Below are 19,437 nucleotides of genomic sequence, written 5' to 3'. Positions count from 1 at the left end.
TCCAGAAGGTGAAACACTGCTTCTAAATATTGTTGGTCTAAACTGTGCTCTGTGTGTGTGTGTGTGTGTGTGTGTACGCGTGCGCACACGCGCACGTGCTGGCTGGTGTCGCTCAGTGGATTGAGTGCTGGCCTGTGAACCAAACAGTCACCAGTTCGATTCCCAGTCAGGGCACCTGCCTGGGTTGTGGGCCAGGTCCCCAGTGAGGGGGGTGGCGCACAAGAGAGAACCACGCATGGATGTTTCTCTCCTCCTCTTTCCCTCTCCTTTCCCCTCTCTCTAAAAGTAAATAAATAAAAATCTTAAAAAAAATAAACTGTACTGTGTGTGGTGAAAGAAGAGCCTTCTAAACAAATTAAATATCCCTCTGAAACAAAATCCTCAAGCTAATTTCCTGGATACCAAATTAAAGTCTTACGGTCTTTAGGGGTCTTCGCATTTTACAGCCGTGCCACAGAAATGTCCTCCCCCTTCATTTTAGTTCACACACTCCTCTAATTCCCACAAACAGTTCGCATTTTAAAGCTTAGTTCAGTTCCAGCTCTGAAAATTTGCTTAATGTGGTCTGGCGGATTGGAATAATGAATTGGAATTACGAGTAATAGGAGGAATCTTAATGGAGTGGAATGAGCAACTAGAAGGCATGAGTGCTCTTGAGTGTCTCTGGGCTTTTTTTTTTTTTTTTTTCCGTGATTGTAAAGGAAGAGGGCTGGGCTACAGCATCTCTAAGACTTCTAGTATCTCTAGCATTCTGTGATTCTCCCCCTCTTCCATCCCGTGTGCGCGCGCGCGCATGCACGCATACACACACACACACAAACACACACACACGCATTGAGGTATTACAATATAAAAGTGTATGTGGTGGGGCGGCGCGGGGGGATAGTTTGGAGAAGTGCAAGGGGAAAAAATGGCAGACAGGCACTTCATTTGAGCTTAGCACATCCGGGAGAGTGTACAAGATGTGGGAACAGGGGGCAGGAAAACTTGCTAATAGAATAAAATGTTTACTTTGCTAAGGATAGGGTCCAAAAAAGCCTGCATCATTAATGCCTTTGAAGCCCAGCCTCCATGCTATATTGTTGAAAACCGACCAAGAGCTGGGAATGAACTAGCAAGACCTCAGATGATTATATTAACCACGATTCCTTTCTCTTAAGCTTGCTTTTGTTTTCATTGAAATGTATTCAGCAGGCTAGACACAGGCTCCTACCTGCTTTGCTACTGGCATGTGGGGACAAGCAGCTACGGGAAAAAAAAAATTAGTATTTCAATCTTTTCTACTATTAGTTCCCATAGTTTTGTCACAAGATATGACTCTATAAAACCTGCAGTTCAAAAAGCATGCCATATGTTTTTACATGAGTCAATATAAACAAATATAAAGTCCGACTCACTGTAAACTTCATCCAGACCGGACAATTTAAAGAGTGGCCTAATTTGGACTTCACGAACACTAGAATGGGAAGTTAACAATTATATGCTTAAAAGTTCGCTCTACAAAAGGTGATTTCTATTTACCTTGATGTTTTGTCATGTATATAACCCAGTCAGGCAACCAAGATATGAGTCAGATCCTTAAATATGTTTTTTAACTTTCTGCTGTAAGGAACCAGCTCTGGGAGCGCCTCTGGGGAAAGATAAAGGTTAGTTTGTGGAAGTGGTAATTAGACCCAATTACAACTTGACTTATCTGCATTGTCATTAAAATGCCTGTCAGACCTCTCATTTTCTCAACACAGGAAAGGAAAGGTGTAGCTTAGTGGAGGGAGAGGGTTAGCCAAAGGGAAAGGATTTCTAATTCTGTTCACAAACTAACCGTGTAACACTAGACAAACACATTGCCTTTTGGCTTCAAACTGTGCTTTGCTCACAGGTAAGCCTAGGGCTTGGAGCTGAAAGGGAGCTCAGGAAATCACCTGGTCCAATGTCTTGCCTTCAAGAAATTAAGATGTTAAAAAAAGAAAGAAATTAAGACATTATTACAGTCCCATTTTCCAAATGAGACATGAAAGACCTAGATAGTTCAAGTAACTAGAACGTCTTGTGCCTCTTAAGTGCAATGGATTTGATTTTGGTCTTTTAGCTTAACTGTCAGGAGAATGCAATTTTTCTCCTCACTTTTCTCACACATGTTGTACACAGGTTAATACATAACCGCAAAGCACTTTGAAAATACCAAGGGAAGCTTATAAATATAACGTTACCAAACAGAGATACTAGCACTTGGAATAGATGGGTCTCAGGGGAAAGTAACAGGAATGGATTTAGCCCTTTGAGGAATTAGCTTAAAGAAAGAAATAGAATTACACTCACCTTAGTTAAAAAAGACCCAACTCACTTTTTGCCAATGTGTGAGAGTGTAATTAGGAGGAATGAAAAATGGAAAAGAACAGGAATGCCATTTAATGGATTTATCATTAGGTTTGAGAGAGTCATCAAAAGAGGTTACGTTTTCCTTGTAAAATTAAAAAAAAAAAAAAATCCTGAACAGAGTGCGCTCCTTGAGGAAGGGCCAACGGAAAGAACAGGTTTTTCTTCCAATCTGAGAATCCTATACAACCTCTCATGGTTTTGTGCCTTTTGTCCCGAAAAGGATGTGTACTGTGATCACTGAATGCCTGAGCTCGTTATCTATCTTCCTGTCTCCAATCTTTCTTCACCTCGCATTCTAAACCATTCAAATTACCCCTGCCCAAATCACCACCTTCACCAGCTACTTTGAGCACATCAGCCACCTCACAAGCCCTCGTTATCCTCCCTGATGAATTACTCATTCATGACTTCCAGGCCTTCCATCAATCCACTCCAATCTTCTCATTCCTGATCCTTCTCTGCGCCCCTTTTCTTTCAATACTACACTTTCTCCTCATGCACGTGAAACCAATGCCATTCTTGGGTCTGGTAAGTCATCTCTCTTCACTCTTCTGGAAAACCAACTCGTCTTTGATGTGAGGACTATACGGGGGGAGTGGCGAGGCTTTTTAAGAAGTAGAAGTCTCTCGGTCGTCATCGGACATGATTTGCTTAAGGAGCGTGGAGCCAAGCTTCCTGCTCCTTACGTGTTTCTCTCAGGGAGAAGCAAGGACAGAGTGTGGAACAGCGCTGCCCAGTGGAGGTGGCTTGGGAAATGTGCTAATTCCAAGCATCAAAGAGGGTCTGCAGTATTCTAGGATGCCTCACCTTCCCATTGAATTAACACTTTAATAAAAGCCTCAATTCCTATGCAGTCTTCCTTGGTAACGTCATGGAGCGGTCACTATCAGGTAGGTCGATCCCTGGAGTGAGGGAAGGGTTATCTCTTTACTTGGCTAAATAGGCACCAGCGGTGTCAGGAAGGTTATTGCAAAGAGGGAGGCAGTGTTACATCGCGCAGCACTTTTATGGCAGTGTAGACTCTGCGGAGTCAAACCTTTCCGTGGAGGCTGGAGCGGCCAGTCTGTTATTAGCCCAGCTTGAGTGATGTGGACAGTCTGGTCGCCTGGCAGAAACTGACCTTACAAACAGTCTATATTTTGGATTTTTCCATTGTGTTCACCTCAGTATAACAGCATTGTAAAATGTGGCACGGACAAAAAGAATTTCTGAAACTTGGCCACTCCTTTGGGATTGGCACAGAATACAGTTTTTTTTTGGGGGGGGGGAAGAGTCAATGGTGGAAGAATTTTCAATTTCTAAGGGCAGATTCGGTTTGGAGATAGGCAAAAGTCACTTGAGAATAGTTCTGGTCAAATAAAGTGGGTAATAATGTGAACATAGATTTTACTGAAATAAGGACATAAAAGGCCTATTTTACTGTTTCGAGTATCTAGAGGCCTCACGGTGTGCCACCCTCAAAAGAAACAATGGTTAACTGAGATACATTTTTTAAAAAGATCTTTAAAAAATTTATTGACATCTACGCAGAGGGGGAAGGGAGGGAGAAAGAGAGGGAGAGAAACATCAGCGTGTGAGAGGTACATCAATCAGTTCCCTCTCACACATCCCCAGCACCCCAGCCTGGGACCTGGCTAGCAACCCAGGCCTGTGTCCTGACTGGGAATCGAACTGGCGACCTTTTGGTTCACAGGGTGCCACTCAATCCACGGAGCCACACCAGACAGGGCTAAATAATTGTTTTTAAAGTTTTGTTTGGGGTCCAGAAACGTGTACCTGATTTTATGAGACTCAAGGGAGAACGGACATGGCTAAGGGAAGACTACAAAATATTCAGCTTCTCTGTAGGCCAAGTAATAAGGTTTCCCCTCAACCTCCTATGGTGTCAGGACGGTAAGCAGCTTTTGTATCAAGTGTGGGTGGGTCGCCTGGCTTGGCTTCAATGAGTGATGCAGCTCTCGGGAAGGGGGGGGGCGGGGGGGCTGGATTACACAAAGACAACCAAAACTAACACAAACACACATAGGTTTCCTGGTATGTAAATTATTTTTGAGGTTAAAGATCTCCTTTTACAGAATTTAGTATATAACAAATTAAAAAACCAAACTTCTTCACCTCCCAACATTAAATAACTAAATGTGCAAAAGAACCACCATTAAATAGGGCATCAAAAGCTATACATTTTCTATGAAACAATATATGCACAGATTTTCAAAGCTGTGAAAATGCAATAAAGAGCACAACACATTTTGGTCACTTTATTAAATGACATTAAATAGTTTAAGTTTCAACTACTAAACAGCACTTTGAATGGTGAAAACACAGATAGTATTATTGTCATACTTGAATGCTTCTCTTTAAAAACACAATTCCAGTCCTTATATATATTACAAAACAGCCTTAAAGGAAGAAGTGACATCTTTTCTACAGTACTTAAGATACTCAATACAGAACTGAAAAGCAGTCTAACAGAAACCAAGGCAAGTCTTCACAGCTGTATGATTTCAGCAGCCAAGCTGGATGATGGACTGAAACATTACTATACAACTGGGACAAAACATATACAATATCACAATACTAAGCAAAAACGCTTTACACCCAAAGAAAGAAAACAGGTTACAAAATGTGGAGAATTTAGCAGGCAAAACTGTATTACAAGCAACATTTTAAATCGTCATTTTTTTAAGCCATTGCAACTATTTAAAACATCTAAAACAAATATAAAAATGAGCCTTTTAGTATCTTATTGATGTGATTTTTGTCTTTAAATATTTGTTAAAGCTTGATGTTATACTCAAAGTACATATTATGTAGCTAAAATGTCAAGTGAGAAGAGTGTATGCAAAGTGGTCCAAGTTTTATTTCAAACTCTCTTATTTCCAATTAATCCTTCTATGTATTATGCTTTAAGTCATAGTTTCATCTATGGTAAAATGGTTTAGAAGGTAGCTAAAATTTTCATAACTATGTCTTTGAGCAAGTAATTAGACCATGTCGAAAGTTCCCAGGTCTAATAAATCAGGTTTAAAGTATTCTGGACTTGTAGAAATACCAACTGATAACAGTTGGCCAGAGTGTACTGTCTTCAAATATTTATCTCATAAATCTCATCTTTTTCATTTCTCCTGAAGTAAACACACATCTCCCCCTACCCCCAGCAATTAAATAAATTTGATTCTATGGCTGGCATCATGTTCAAATATATGGAATTTGTTAGTGATAATTCATTGTGTGCAAGTGGGGGGGTGAATCCATCAAAGCTCACTAATTTTATTATCCCCACCTTGGTGCTCTTAGATGTTTCACTAGTATTCTTTCAAGATAAAAACGGAAATCTCTCAACCATCCAAACGTCTCCAAACAGTTTCAGCTAATGTTAAACTTATGCTAATCCAGTGATCCCTAGAGCAGATCAATCCTGCGCCCAGCTTCCTTTTTTTCTGGAATCCCTTAGCTGTTCCCACTACCTGTTCCTCCATCATCATCTCCAAAATGTGTGTGCCATGTTGAGTTGACTCCCATGGTCTCACAATGTTTTGCTTCCAGAAACTCAAGCAACCAAACTGTACATGAATAAACTTCATAGGTGATATTTTACAGGTCTGGATTAAGGAAAAAAAACCCAACAATGTAAGGATCCTCTAGTAAAACTTCACGAAAGGGTATTAGGTGAGTTAATTGGGGTCAGAAAATTGCCTCACAGGCCTCATTTTTGTAAGAAACCGAACTTTGAGCTATACTTTCAGAAAACATAGGGAAGTTGGGGGGGAAAGAACAAGATGAGAGAAAAGAAGGAGCATCAAAGCCAGCAATCCTTATCTTTAAAAGGAATTAATTCATAATACTGACAGTCCTGGGAATTGTTAAAGCACATTCCTCATGTGAACTTAAAGTCAGCAATGGTTCTGCCATCTTGACGCTGTTTATAAAAGAGGGCGTGGACTGAACAACCACAACGCCATCCTTAACCTCCCGAAATGCCAGGACTTGATTTTGTTGGTCCACATCCCACTGCCAGCAATAGGATGAAGCACTAGTACTGGCACCAAGCAGTTAAGAGGTGTGCTTTCTGTTAGTGCCAGGAGAGAGAAAAGTCACGAGTGGAAGATATTCCACAGCCCTGAAATTTTACTAGTGATTATTTCAGCACATACAACTGAAAATAAAAAATGGCAGAAAGACTAAAGAAGAAAAAGGAATTCTCTTCTTAGGCTGTACTTAAGGCTGTTCATACACTGCCAAGATAACTGCAAGACTCCTCCAAGTTGTAGAGCAGTAGTATTTAAGAATATTGCACACAATTCTGTGTCAAAGGTAACCCTTAGTCTCTAACTTTCAGTCACAGGCGTGACAGAGCAGGAGCCCAGTTTCAGACTTCAGTCAAAAGAACATTAAAACCATTTCAATCACTTGAATCAAGAAATGGATTAAGTACAAAAGTATTTTATAACTTGAGGAATCAACTCTAAGAACTCAGCTGTGTTTTTAGATGTAAAGAATGAATATATAAATCTGTAGTCTTTCCTAAATTCGTTAATTTTATGACAATTTTATGGTCGCTAAAAGCAGGCATAAAAATTTAGAGAGGAAATCTGTGGAGTTGTTACTATTATGGAACAACTTGTTTTCACTGAAAACAATTTGAAATATCTTCTGTACTCAATGTGTGTAAGAAGATTCTAGGCAACATCACTGACAAATGTCAGGAAGAAATGGTATGCCCTATTTAAAAAAATTTAAAACTAATATGGAAGATTGGCATTTAAGGGGACCAAACTATTTATACAGTTGAGTTCTGTTAAGTCATTGATTCCTAAAAAAATAAAAGATCTTTCTATGATTTTAACAATCCTTTAAGCTTTTAGTGCAAAATCACATTGATTTCCCTTGGGAAGGTCCTGGGTTTTTGCTTCTCATCGGGGGCGGTGCGCGCTGCAGCGGCGGTGGCTGCATACCGCCAGCCACTGACTGATACATTCCTCTCATATCAATCTGCTGGTAGTTGGAAGGATTCATGATTAAATTGGGAGGCTTTGGCATCATGAGGTGACCTAGTGTTGCTTGTTGATAAGTCATTTGTTGCTGTTGCTGTTGATTGTACTGCTGCTGGAGCCTTCGGTTCATAAGTATCCGCTGAACACAGCTGATTAGCTGAAGAGAGAAAAGGGAGCTGTTACAAGTGCATGACCTGTCTCAAAGAGGCAAGTATCAAGTTTTGAGTTAAAATCAATTTGTTAGGGGGGTACCATACCAAAAGGAAAACACATTATTGTTGTCACCATTACTAATTTGATGGCATTCACAGGACCATTACTGTAGAAACCAGTTAGTAACACCATTTAGGGCTAAATTCTCCTAATGACTTGACTATTGTATTGCAAGGAGCATTTAGGTTAGTTGCCATAGTAACCTGTCCAGCACTGTGATTAGTCTCAAGTATTAGTTACAGCACTTTTTGTCAAGTCTCTTTTCTTTGTCATTCTTTTGACTATGTCACGTTATGACAAATAAACATTTTCAGTGACAAACAGCAAAGGGAAAAGGCACTCCCAGTGGGAATCATTCCTACCTGGAATGTCTGAAATTTCCTAAGACAATGTAAAACCACACAATTCTACAGTGCTTTCTAGGCAAAACTCACGGCACAGAAATTTATTCCCTGATGTCAGGAATTGCAATTTCCCAGTGCAAGGCAGATGGCTGGCAAATGACTGCTGGGAAACATGACCAAGGATCCTGGAATATGCTGGCCTTTTTTTTTTTTTTTTAACAAAGCGATATTTTACTTTTGTTGTGATAAAATAACGCCATTTAGTAGGAATCTGTGTCATGTCATCTAGAGTTCTACCCTCAAATTAAATACATTAAAAAGTATACTTATTTTCAGTAATGGCTTAAAAATGGTAAATATGGTTTTAAAAAAAAGGAGTTTAGCAGAAAACTCCTTTTTAGATGTCCAGGATATATAAAAAATAAAATTATATGGGAGACAGCCTATATAAACTTCAAGGGGACCCACTTGGAAAGATATTGCTCCTTTGTAACAAAAGAGATTACCTTTTCTTGACATTACTAGGTTTTCTGACAAAATTTCTTTGAGAAATAACCAATGACCATCCATCCAGCCATATGAGGAATGGTTACTGACACAGACGTCACGCAACCCCTTTATTATAAATTCAAGAAAATGAAACATAACCAAGAGAGAGTCAGAATTCTTACCATCTGTTGCTTTGTCAGTACATCGTTGTAGATGGCTTCTCTTCGTTTCACATCAAGCTCCTGGCTGGCTTGTCTACTCAGTGCTAGTGCCTGTACTTGGGCCTCTGAAAGATTCATGTTTTCCTTCCACTAAAAGAAAAAGTTTCTATTTACTGTCATTGCAGTAGAATTGAGGAAAAATAATTAAACTACTTGAAGATACTTGGGATTTTTAAAGTTTTTGTCTCCCTTTTCCTTTATTCTTTTTAAAAGAAAACAATGGTGTAAAAGCAGGACACTAAGTTTTCCACTGTTGTACAAGGGTTGGCTATCTTTGGAATAAAATGATTTGTACTTAATTTGTGCAATTAGTCATTAAAATATGTTTATGTAAATAATCCATACAGTTCTGTGATTGATCTCCCAATTCTTACATTTCACCCATTTCTCTTTTGTGGCAACATCTGGGTGAAATTGTTGAATTATAGCTTGCCACCACTATCCAATTTATTAGTATTTTAGTATAGCAAATCCAGTTATAAGAATTATGCTTCCTCTGCCCACAGAAGTAGTGAAGCAAACAATAATTAAAAAATTAAAACAGCCCTGGCCTGTGTGGTTCAGTTGTTTGGAGCATCGTCCCATAACCAAAAGGTTGCGGGTTTGATTCTTGATCAGGGCATAAGATTAGGTTGTGGGTTCAGTCCCCAGTCTAGTGTGTATGGCAGGCAACCAATTGATGCTTCTCTCTCACATTGGTATTTCTTTTTCTCCCACTCTCTTGCCCTGTCTCTCTCTCTCTCTCTCTCAAAAAAAAAAAAAAAAAAGCAATGAAAAAAATGTCCTCGGGAGAGGATAAAAAAAAAAAAATTAAAACAAACGGTACGGGGAAGAACACAAATTTCGAGTTAGAGTAAGACAACTGCCAATTCACTTACTACAGCTGAAATTATATCTTCAAGAGGCTGAATCCTCACTGCAGCCACACTGTTTGTTGCTTCCACAACTTTTTCTCTTCCTTGATTTATGAGGTCCTAAAAGAATGAGAACTAAGTTATATAGGGCATATAAAAGACAGTATAGTTTAAAAATAGAGGGATTCTTCCCCTTGCTACTTTACAGAAGTAATTGAAAAGAACAGCAAACTTCAGCATCAACAAAGTGGAATAAAACTCATCAGTGAAGGTCTTATTAGGAAGATGAAAGTCTGGGTTTTATTGAATCGATAATTTAATAACTTCAATGACTCCATAAGCACATTTAAAAAAGGAGACCACAGATTCAATTAAGTTATTAAATTATTGGTACAATAAAACCTAATCATTCTCATTTATTTCATAATTGATTCTAGTTTTAAATCAATTATTTCATAATGCTGGGCATTAACATATACTTAGCGCTGCATCTACATGGAATTAGAATGTAAGTCGATGTGTGCATTTATTCTACTTTCAAACATTAAGCAAGTAATCTGTTTATTCAAAATATTGTATAACTGGACAAAGTGCTATTTCCCTACCCAGTCAGTTGCCCTATTGTTCCTTAACTAAAATAATTCAAACTATATTAATTGAAGGCCTGAGTCCCTTGTGCTCTAAACAAACCACATTTTACTACACTATGCTGGTTCAAAAAGTTCAACAAATAAAAGAAAAATTTCTTGGTCTATTCATAGGTAATCTTTTAGAGAATGTGATATTCATGCATAGGGAACCCTCAACAACAAGGCACTCGAAATTGCCTTTAATTCAAGTTAAACTACTTTTGTACTTCACAACTTACCTCCAGCTGTTGATTACTCATTGCTGACAGGGCTCCCAAATTGAAAGGAATATAAGGAGTCTGAGAGTTGAAACTGACAGGGGGTAAATTGGTCCCAGTTGGTATGTTGAAACGCATGGTCAGTCCCTAAAAACAAAAAAATTATGCACTTTCCACAATGTGATTTAAAACTTGAAATTCTACATCACCTACTGGTTTAGAAAAGCCTCCATATTCTCAGATCTAGGAAATTATTAACACTCTTCCACACACAAACAAAACAAAACACCCTTTTCACCTGAAGCCAAGATCTTATTACACAGAAAGCTTTAACCCCCAAAAGTATGCTCACTTTTGATAATTCCCACAGAATGGGGCAACTCCTAATGCTGATGAGACTCGTAACATCGCATTAACGTTAAAGAAGTTTGGTACAATGAGTTAAGAGTTTAAAAAGGATTCACGTGTTAGGATAAGGTTTCCCATGCTCAGGGCACATTTTTGCTCAAGTGAGTTGGTGTTTGAAATAGGCATGGTAGGCATGGAACTATTTTAAATAAAGTTGCTGCGGGAGATTGACATGAAGGTCCAATAATAAAATAGTTCTGTGTTCTGATACACAGTCAAAATTTAGATTTCATGGCACACGTGCTGAAACATTTACTCTTTCCTACCTCGAACTCTAAGCTCCTGTATGTCTGTTACTACAGTGAGGGTGTTGATGGGAGTTAAGTGATGCTAAATATATACCTTTCCACTAATCTCTCAATTCAGCAAGTGCTAAGCAGAAGTGGGGGTGCTACTCTTTAAATGGAGAATATTTTCTCCTCTCCCCTCTTCCCACTCTACCACGAAAGGGAGCCGAAGCTACAGACTCTCATACCAGGCGACTCTGTTCAGGAAGATTCACCTGTTCTAAATGGGACCCTCTTCTTCCTCACTGCTCTTTCAAATGACTAACACCAAAACCCAAACCAAAAAGCATGGCAAGTGAACTACCTTCTTCTCTGCTTCATACTCTGCCCAAGCTGCTTTTCTTTCTTCCTCAGTCAACTCTTCTTCTTCTTTGTGGTCCAAAAGGGAGTCATGTTCGTGATATCCTACAATGTGTTCTTTATGTATTTGAAGAAGTTCTGCAAGTATGGTGTCCTGTTTAGAGGGGTTGAAATAACAGAATTATTTCCTCCCTCTGGATCATATTTGGTCTACTGTTAAAGACTAGAAACTAGAAACTGGCTGTTATACATATTTCTGACATATATGATAAATTACCTAGAAAACAGTCACTAAACATGCAACACCGGCTTCTTATGTAAGAAGAGCACATTTCTATAGCATGTTTTAGGGATTAATTTTTTAAATTACTACTTTTCAGCTTTCAAGGTTTTTTCTCCAACTTTTTGCTCATTTTTTTCATACACACTTTTTGCTTTCTTCTAAGTTGATAATAAATGCTAACATAAGTCTTCTTAAATTAGAAATCACATTGGATGCTTATGCTAAAAATCACGGCTACTCCTGTTTATACATACTTAACAAGTTTATTTTCACAATCACTTTAGCTACCAACCACTATACTAACAAAACCCAAATCTAAATTAAACAGTTATAAGACAGTTTAACTGAAACATTTAGTCCTTATATTTCAATTGTAGGAAAGTCAAATATAAATTACACTGTGAAGACCCATGGGTCCAATTTAAACCGATACTGTTTAGCAATTTATTATCATAATGCCTTTTTTCAAAGTCATGGTGTCTTAAGTCAGTGTTTTTAAGTTAAAAAACTAAAAACTTAAAATTTGGGATCATTTCTGTATTGAGTTAAGAACACCAAACTCCTGCTCTATGTAATTATGAGACACATACACACAGAGATTGGGGAAAGGGGATTAAAGTGAATGACAGGCATGTTACTTGCTAATAAAAACTAAAATATTCACAAGTTTTTTATTAAGAAATCACAGATGAAAACGTGAATATATAAAAGGCAAATTAATTCACTTCACAAAATGATTTTCCACAGCTTGTAACATCAAGTTCCCTTAGACCATACTTTCTAAATTAAGTGTGAACTTAGTAAAGGAACATAAATAATTACTGGTCAAAGGAAGGTACAGGGAGGTATATAGCACATTAAACTTAAATTTTATTTGTATCTAGTAATTCTTCATGCCCCCATAAGTTTTAGCATAGACAAAGCCCACACTTGTAAGGAACTTCTGTCGATATCTTTAACCATACTTAAGAGTACAAGGTCCAGCACATGGTAGGAACTCAAATGTCTGTTTAATAACTCAAGATGAAAAATTTAAATCATGTACAACAGCAACTTCTGACACTAATTCCACATATTCTGATATTTGATATCATGCAGACAACTTTTTTTCTTGTTACCTCAATATACACCTGAAATAATCACTTCATAAGTTCATAAAAGAAAATGACTGCTTCTCGTAATGGGCACTGTTGTTAATTCAGATTTTATAGTTCATTTTGACATGCATGTGTTATTTCTTTTGTTGAAAACAGAAAACATTACACGACTGTACAAATGACAGGGTTCAAGAAAGTCTACTGGTTGAACACACAGACGCTAATAGGTTTCGTTCTTTGGAAATGTTAACTAAACGTCTCTCTCCTGTACCAGTGTAGAAATCTGCCATCAATGCTGACTTCTCTGGCCTGTGCCATACAGAGCAGGTTTATGATCACTAGACAGATCTCCAAAGCTCAGAGTTACTGACCAAGCAGGCATGGAGACAGGCCAGTCTGAATTAAATTCTATTAAAAAGTAATGCTTCTTTAGACGTGCGTCTCCCATGCTCACTCCCCAAGCATAACTCAAGAATGAGGTACAGAATAAAACCAGATAACATTGACTAATATTTTTAGCAACCGATCATGCCAAGTACAATTAGAAAATTCAGCTGTTCTACAAAATACCAAATAAATTCAAGGTAGGAATGTCTATGGATAGTCCCTAATTTTACTTCTGTTTGGCAATGTGATATTCTTAAACATAGTTAAAAGGCACTTCATTTCTCTAAGACAGCAGTATGAGGGAAAGACCGAGAGAACTGTACGCTAGGAACTGAACTTATTTTCAGCTATGCTACTGACTCCCTCTCTGTAACACTGGATAATATCCTAGTCTAGCTATGACTGTAGGTTAAATATAAAATACTCCCTGCGCACCTGTGTAACAGAATGACTGAGAATAGCAGAAATAACTCATATATACCCATTTAAAAAATGTCTGAGAGCCCTGGCCGGGTGGCTCAGTTGGTTGGAGCGTCGTCATGTACACCAAAAGGTCGCGGGTTTGATTCCCGGTCAGGGCACATACCTACGTTGCGGGTCGATCCCTGGTCGGGGCGCATACAGGAAGCAACAGATCGATGTCTCTTTCTCTCTCCCCCTTCCTCTCTCTCTAAAAATCAATAAATATATCCTCAGGTGAGGATAAAAAAAAGAAAAAGTAAAAAAAAAGGTCTGAGATATTAGGGAGCTTTATCAAGTCAGTTATTAGCATCCTATAAAGTCCAAAGCTACCATCTTGGAAATGGCAGAAACTGCTGTACAGAGAGGCAAAGTAACTTTTTTCTAATCACATGGCTAAGGAGAAGCTGAGACGAGAAGCTAAATTTCCTGACTCCTATTCAGTGACCATTCTATCACACTATAAAGAATGACTGTTTTCTTGAGGACGATTCTTCCATTTCCTGGATCTATTCTCTTAGATAGAAAAGATAATGCCTTGGAGGATTCTGGGTGAGAGACAAACCAAAGTAGGTCTTTTTCCCCCATTTTTAACGCTTTTATACTTTTTGAATTTTTAAAAAGGAAGCACATGTTAATTTTTAAAGAAAATATAAAAACCAAAATAAACACACTTCTCAGACACAAACTTGGGAACAGCCAGTTCATGCATAGCCTGAGTCCAACATGAACTATTTTATCATTTTCATTTTAGGAAATCCCATTTCTAAAACCTTTTAATGACTTCTCCCACCAATTCCAGATTGAAGATCTATTTTGTCTAGTCAAATGTGACTACCTTATTAAGGTCAGATTATAGTAGAGATTTAGCTTCTGCCCATGTAATAGCTTTCATTTTGACCAACAGTCAACTAAAATGCGATCCAGAAAAAAAGTGCACGTGACTTCATTTTGATCACTAAAAATTTTTGGACCCTTTTCCTAAACGTTACCTCCCTCCTAACATGAAATAAAAAAAAAATTCATATTGTTTCTGCTAGTTGTGACACACTTCTTTTCAAGGAAATTATTTTAAAAAAACTTTAATGAAACAGTGCTACTATTCTATTATAAAACTTAGAGATAATTACTGGTAACATTTGTTGTAAATTCCTCCACACATTTATACTTATCCACACAGAAACACTTTTACATAAAAATGGGATTATACTGTACAGTTTTGAAATCTTTTCTGCCTTAATATCTTTCTATTGACATCATTTTACCTCAAATACAGCCTTCATCATTTTTAATAGCTGCAAGGTATTATGGAGATACACTTTATCATCTATTTAATTTTTCTCTTAGGAGTTTATTAAGACAGTTAAGCCACTTTTATAAATTACCAAGTCTGCAATAAAACAGGTAATGGATAAATTTTAATATATTTCAGCCACTTGGTCGTACAATAATTATGCTGATAATACTCAAGGACTTAAACAGGTATGTTTTTCGCAATCTTCATTTTAACAAAGAAAAGACATTACATGTAAGTTAACGGACTTTTACGGAAACACAATTCATTTAGACAGTTCAGAAGCAGGAGAGCAGAAAGTTTTCTTTCCTCAGGAGTACTGCATGAAACACAAATAAGGAAAAGAAGATACAGGATTTCTGAAACAAACTCTTTCTACATCTTTTCCCTTTTAAATTAATTGCAGCATACTGTCAATACAAGAAACAGATGATGTGATTAAGAGGGCAAAAATGTATTTGTAACAGGATCCTCTGAATATTTCTTTGGGAAAAACAGCTTTGCAAAGTCTAGAGCAAGTTACAAAAGTTAATAAAGAAAAATTTCATCCCAATATACAACACAATCGGTGGAGAGGTTTTTTTTTTGTTTTTTCCCCTTGAAGCATGCATTTATATTAGTTGCTATAGTAACACTATTATTGAAAACAATACTGGAACAGAATCTATAATCACTAGGCCAACAGTCATCAAAATGAGGTTTAAATTACATCCAAATGTGTACCTTTACTTTTCTTTGTCTAAACTTTATTTTTCCCTTAAATAAGTGAGAAGGCTTACAAGCTGGGAAAAGCATGGGCTATATTCTAGCTAACAACGTAAATTAGTTTAAGCTTTAAAAATGACTAGTTCAATTAATAAAACAAAGTTAATGATAAATTAAAAGTTGAAGTTAATTTATTTAGAAGTTTAAAGTATTTGGCAAGCTGACAAAAATTCCCATCTAATTAATTCTGAAATTCAACCTTGAAAATAAAATTTTTAAAAAACAATCAAGGCTTTGCCTGGGGGTGGGGGTGGGGGTTTGCCATGTTTCAAAATATTTTGCTTGCCATCACTTTGAATTTGAGTTTTATAATATTTGGAAATAAAATGTCACTAGAATACTTAAGTGCCATAAGACCCACTCAAAAAGCTATGAAAAATTCCTTTTATTACCTAAATAAGTCTAGATTCTTAGTAAAAAAAAAAAAATATTACTGGTGAAAAAAGTTTCTACTTTCAAATTTGAAGCCTGTTTCTTCCCAAACTGCACTGGAAAAAATTGCAACATATTTGATAAGTAACTGGAGAGCTATTGAATGAAGTTCACATACCACTTCCCATCAGATTTTCAGGTCAAGAGCACATAACCTTTGCCAAAGAGCATTTATAAATATATCCAGATTCCCCAACTGTAGATATGAATAAGATAGTGACAACTATAGAACTTGTCACTCCCAAGGAAAGAACAGGCAGGAATGACTTTGGTGAAGGGTAAAAGTCAGAGTATCCTTTGATAAGAATGTTTTGTATTCAATTTAACATTTAAAGAAGTAGATACTATATTTAGCATTTAACCTTTAAAAATCAATTATCCGTTATTACGACACATGCCACATACCAGTCATTGTGAAGTAGAGTGTCGGCCTAGATTTTAAATGACTGTAACTTTCTAGAGGTTATAGCTTTTTAAGTAGAACCTGAATTGGAATTCAATTCTCAGGCTATACAATCTGCAGTTCATGCTATCTCTACATTTCATAAACACTGTTACGTCCTCTAGCTCAATTATAAGTGTGCTATACGAAGGAAATAGAAGATATACAAAATAGATACGAAAGCAGCTATTTGGCAGTAAAATTACATCTTAAAGAAAACATTAAAAGATAAAAGTTATTAAAAAATAACATATATAAGGCCATCTAGTGATTTGTACATTAACCAAATTTCTCTCACAATTTATATTCCCTTAAGAGCCAAACTATTAAATTTGATATAAAAAGCTCGGGCATGGAGCCCTGGCTGGTGTGGCTCAGTGGACTGAGCGCCAGCCTGCAATCCAAAAGGTTGCCGGTTTGATTCCCAGTCAGGGCACATGCCTGGGTTGCGGGCCAGGTCCCCAGTTGGGGGCATGAGAGAGGCAACCACACATGGTTATTTCTCTCCCTCTTTCTCACTCCCTTCCCTTCTCTCTAAAAATAAATAAATAAAATCTTTAAAAAAAAAAAATGCTCATGCACGGAAACATCAGTAAATGAAGAGACAAAATTGAGACATTTCTCCTACTTAATTCCCCTAAAAGTATCACAGCTTCAATTTTCCTTGTTCCTACTCCTAGAAATGTTACACGGCATATTTGCATAAGCCACCCTAACCTACAGAGTAACACACTGTAGGATATTAATATACAGATATCACGGCACCCAAGTACCTGAATTCATTCAGGATCACTGATCATCGATACATGCTAGTTATGTCCTTCTGAACTCCCCTAAATAAAAATGGAAAAAGTGAAAGCACATATAGCCTTGCTTCCCAGGTTTCTCTCTACAACAATTTCATGAAAATACTGCTTAAAATATAAACACTGATATAATTTTGCTGAAATCAACTGATTTTGTAAAAAGAAAACCTGTGTCAGCCTTCTGAATTTCAGAGGAAAGGGAAATGGCAGGATTTAGTTTAAATGAAATATGTGTGTGTGTGTGTGTGTGCGTGCGTGTGTGTAGATATAACTGTGAAAATTGAGAAGCTTTTGTGTAGTGGTTAAGATCACAGGCTCTAGAGAGTCCTGCTATCCAACAGAACTCTGGGTAATGACAGAAATGGTCTGTGTCTGCACCGTCCAATATGGTAGCTACTAGCCACAAGTGGCCACTGAGCACTTGAAAATGTGACTAGAGTGACTGAAGAACTAAAATTTTAATCAAAATTTAAATGTACATAGCCACATGTAGCAACTGGCTCTTGTATTAGAAAGTACACATATAGACTGCTACTGGGTTTAAATCCTAGTTGTAACACTTACTAGCCTATGTCCTTGAGCAAATGATCTCTGTGAATCTTGGTCTCCTAGTATGTAAAATGGGTATAATAAGGCATTTTCCATTGAAAATTATATTAGATGTTCCATGTATTAACATGCAGTTATACAATTTAGCTTTAGAAAAATCTATAGAGAGGTGACTTGGATTCAGATCCCAGCTTTACAAAGCTGTTTGTGATATGTTAAAATATAGACCTAACTAGAGCTAAAAAGGTCATTTAGTCTTTGGCTTATCTGAGAATTCTGCCATATAGACTAGTGTTGTCTGTCTCCCTTACTGCCAAAAATTAATTAATTAAAAAAAAAAAGATGGTTAACTAGAACTTCTGTACTGTGAAAGTCATAAAATCAGAAAAATAGAATGGATGCTCACATACTTATCACCTGCATTTATTAACTGTAATACTTTGTCACATCCACCTTCTTTATTTTTATGAAGTATTAAGTCATAAGATTATATTTCAGTTGTATTTCAGTATAATCTCTGAAATATAGACATTTCTTATATAACTGCAATACCACAAAATTAATAACTTCTCTTTAAGATTTTATTTATTTTTAGAGAGAGGGGGACGGAGAGAGGGAAACATCCATATGTGGTTGCCTCTCATGCGCCCCCTACTGGGGACCTGGCCCACAACCCAGGCATGTGCCCAGGCTGGGAATTGAGCTGGTTACCTTTGGTTTGCAGGCTGGCACTCAATCCACTGAGCCACACCAGCCAAGGCATTAAGGTTGTTTTCATTGGGTGCAGTCACCTACTCTCCCTTCATTCTAGATTTGTTTACTTCCCGATCGTGTGTTTGAATTTCTATCTCAAATATTCTGTAAAGTGGAAATTAAATCCAAAGGCTTAATTAGATTTATGGCAAATATTTCTGGTAACAATGTTTTTTATATAAGCTAGTCAGAGCTAAGAAAAGTAGCACAGGATTTCACCCATATGGGGAATCTAATAAACAAAATAAACTAATAAGTAAAATAGAGTCAGTCTCATAGATTGAGAACAGAATGACCGCTGTCAGAGGGGAGGGTGCTGGGGGCTGGCGGGGAAAGGTGTTGGGATTAAGCAAAAACAAAACAAAACAAACTCACAGATACAGACAACAGTATGGTGGTTGGGGGAGGGATTAGGGGAGGTAGAAGATGGTAAAAGGGGGATAAATGGTGATGGAAGGAGACTTGACTTGGGTGGTAAACACACAACACAACATAGAGATGATGTATTATAGAATTGTACACCTGAAACCTGTATAATTTTATTAACCAATGAAACCCTAATAAATTCAAAAAGAAAAAGGAAAAAGAATTATTAAAAAAAAAGAAAGCTCAGTGCTCATTAGTAAAATAGGAACAAAAGGAAATATTATATATTTGTTGACATTTTCACCATTTGGTCACATAGGATCAGCTGGAAGTTTGTTTGTTTTTTTTAATGTATCAGCAATGATATAATGGGCTTAATTTAATAAATAATGATAAATGTTTGGTTCTAGGAAAAAAGAATGTTTTATAGATGATGTATAGAAAGAGATTAATATTTTTTTAGAAAAGAGG

At 37.1% G+C, this 19,437-nt stretch overlaps 1 protein-coding gene across 3 annotated transcripts in view; it reads right to left on the bottom strand.

Annotated features, from left to right (window-relative positions):
* Positions 1–4,413: 4,413 nt before the first annotated feature.
* ATRX (ATRX chromatin remodeler) overlaps positions 4,414–19,437 on the bottom strand; it is a 193,496-nt gene continuing 178,472 nt past the window's right edge. For all 3 annotated transcript variants that reach the window (XM_054566663.1, XM_054566664.1, XM_054566665.1), the window contains 5 exons: positions 11,338–11,487; positions 10,360–10,485; positions 9,516–9,611; positions 8,599–8,727; positions 4,414–7,527 (listed from right to left, as the gene is read on the bottom strand). In XM_054566663.1, the coding sequence (XP_054422638.1) occupies positions 7,249–7,527; positions 8,599–8,727; positions 9,516–9,611; positions 10,360–10,485; positions 11,338–11,487 (780 nt within the window). In that variant the 3' untranslated portion in view covers positions 4,414–7,248. The remainder of the gene's footprint in view (positions 7,528–8,598; positions 8,728–9,515; positions 9,612–10,359; positions 10,486–11,337; positions 11,488–19,437) is intronic.

Source organism: Pteronotus mesoamericanus, unplaced genomic scaffold, assembly GCF_021234165.1.
Source record: "Pteronotus mesoamericanus isolate MK-2021 breed Mesoamerican mustached bat unplaced genomic scaffold, CSHL_Meso_final contig_177, whole genome shotgun sequence".
Taxonomy (NCBI): Eukaryota; Metazoa; Chordata; class Mammalia; order Chiroptera; family Mormoopidae; genus Pteronotus; species Pteronotus mesoamericanus.
Note: the sequence above shows the minus strand (reverse complement) of the source record. Positions and strands in the feature narration are given on the sequence as shown.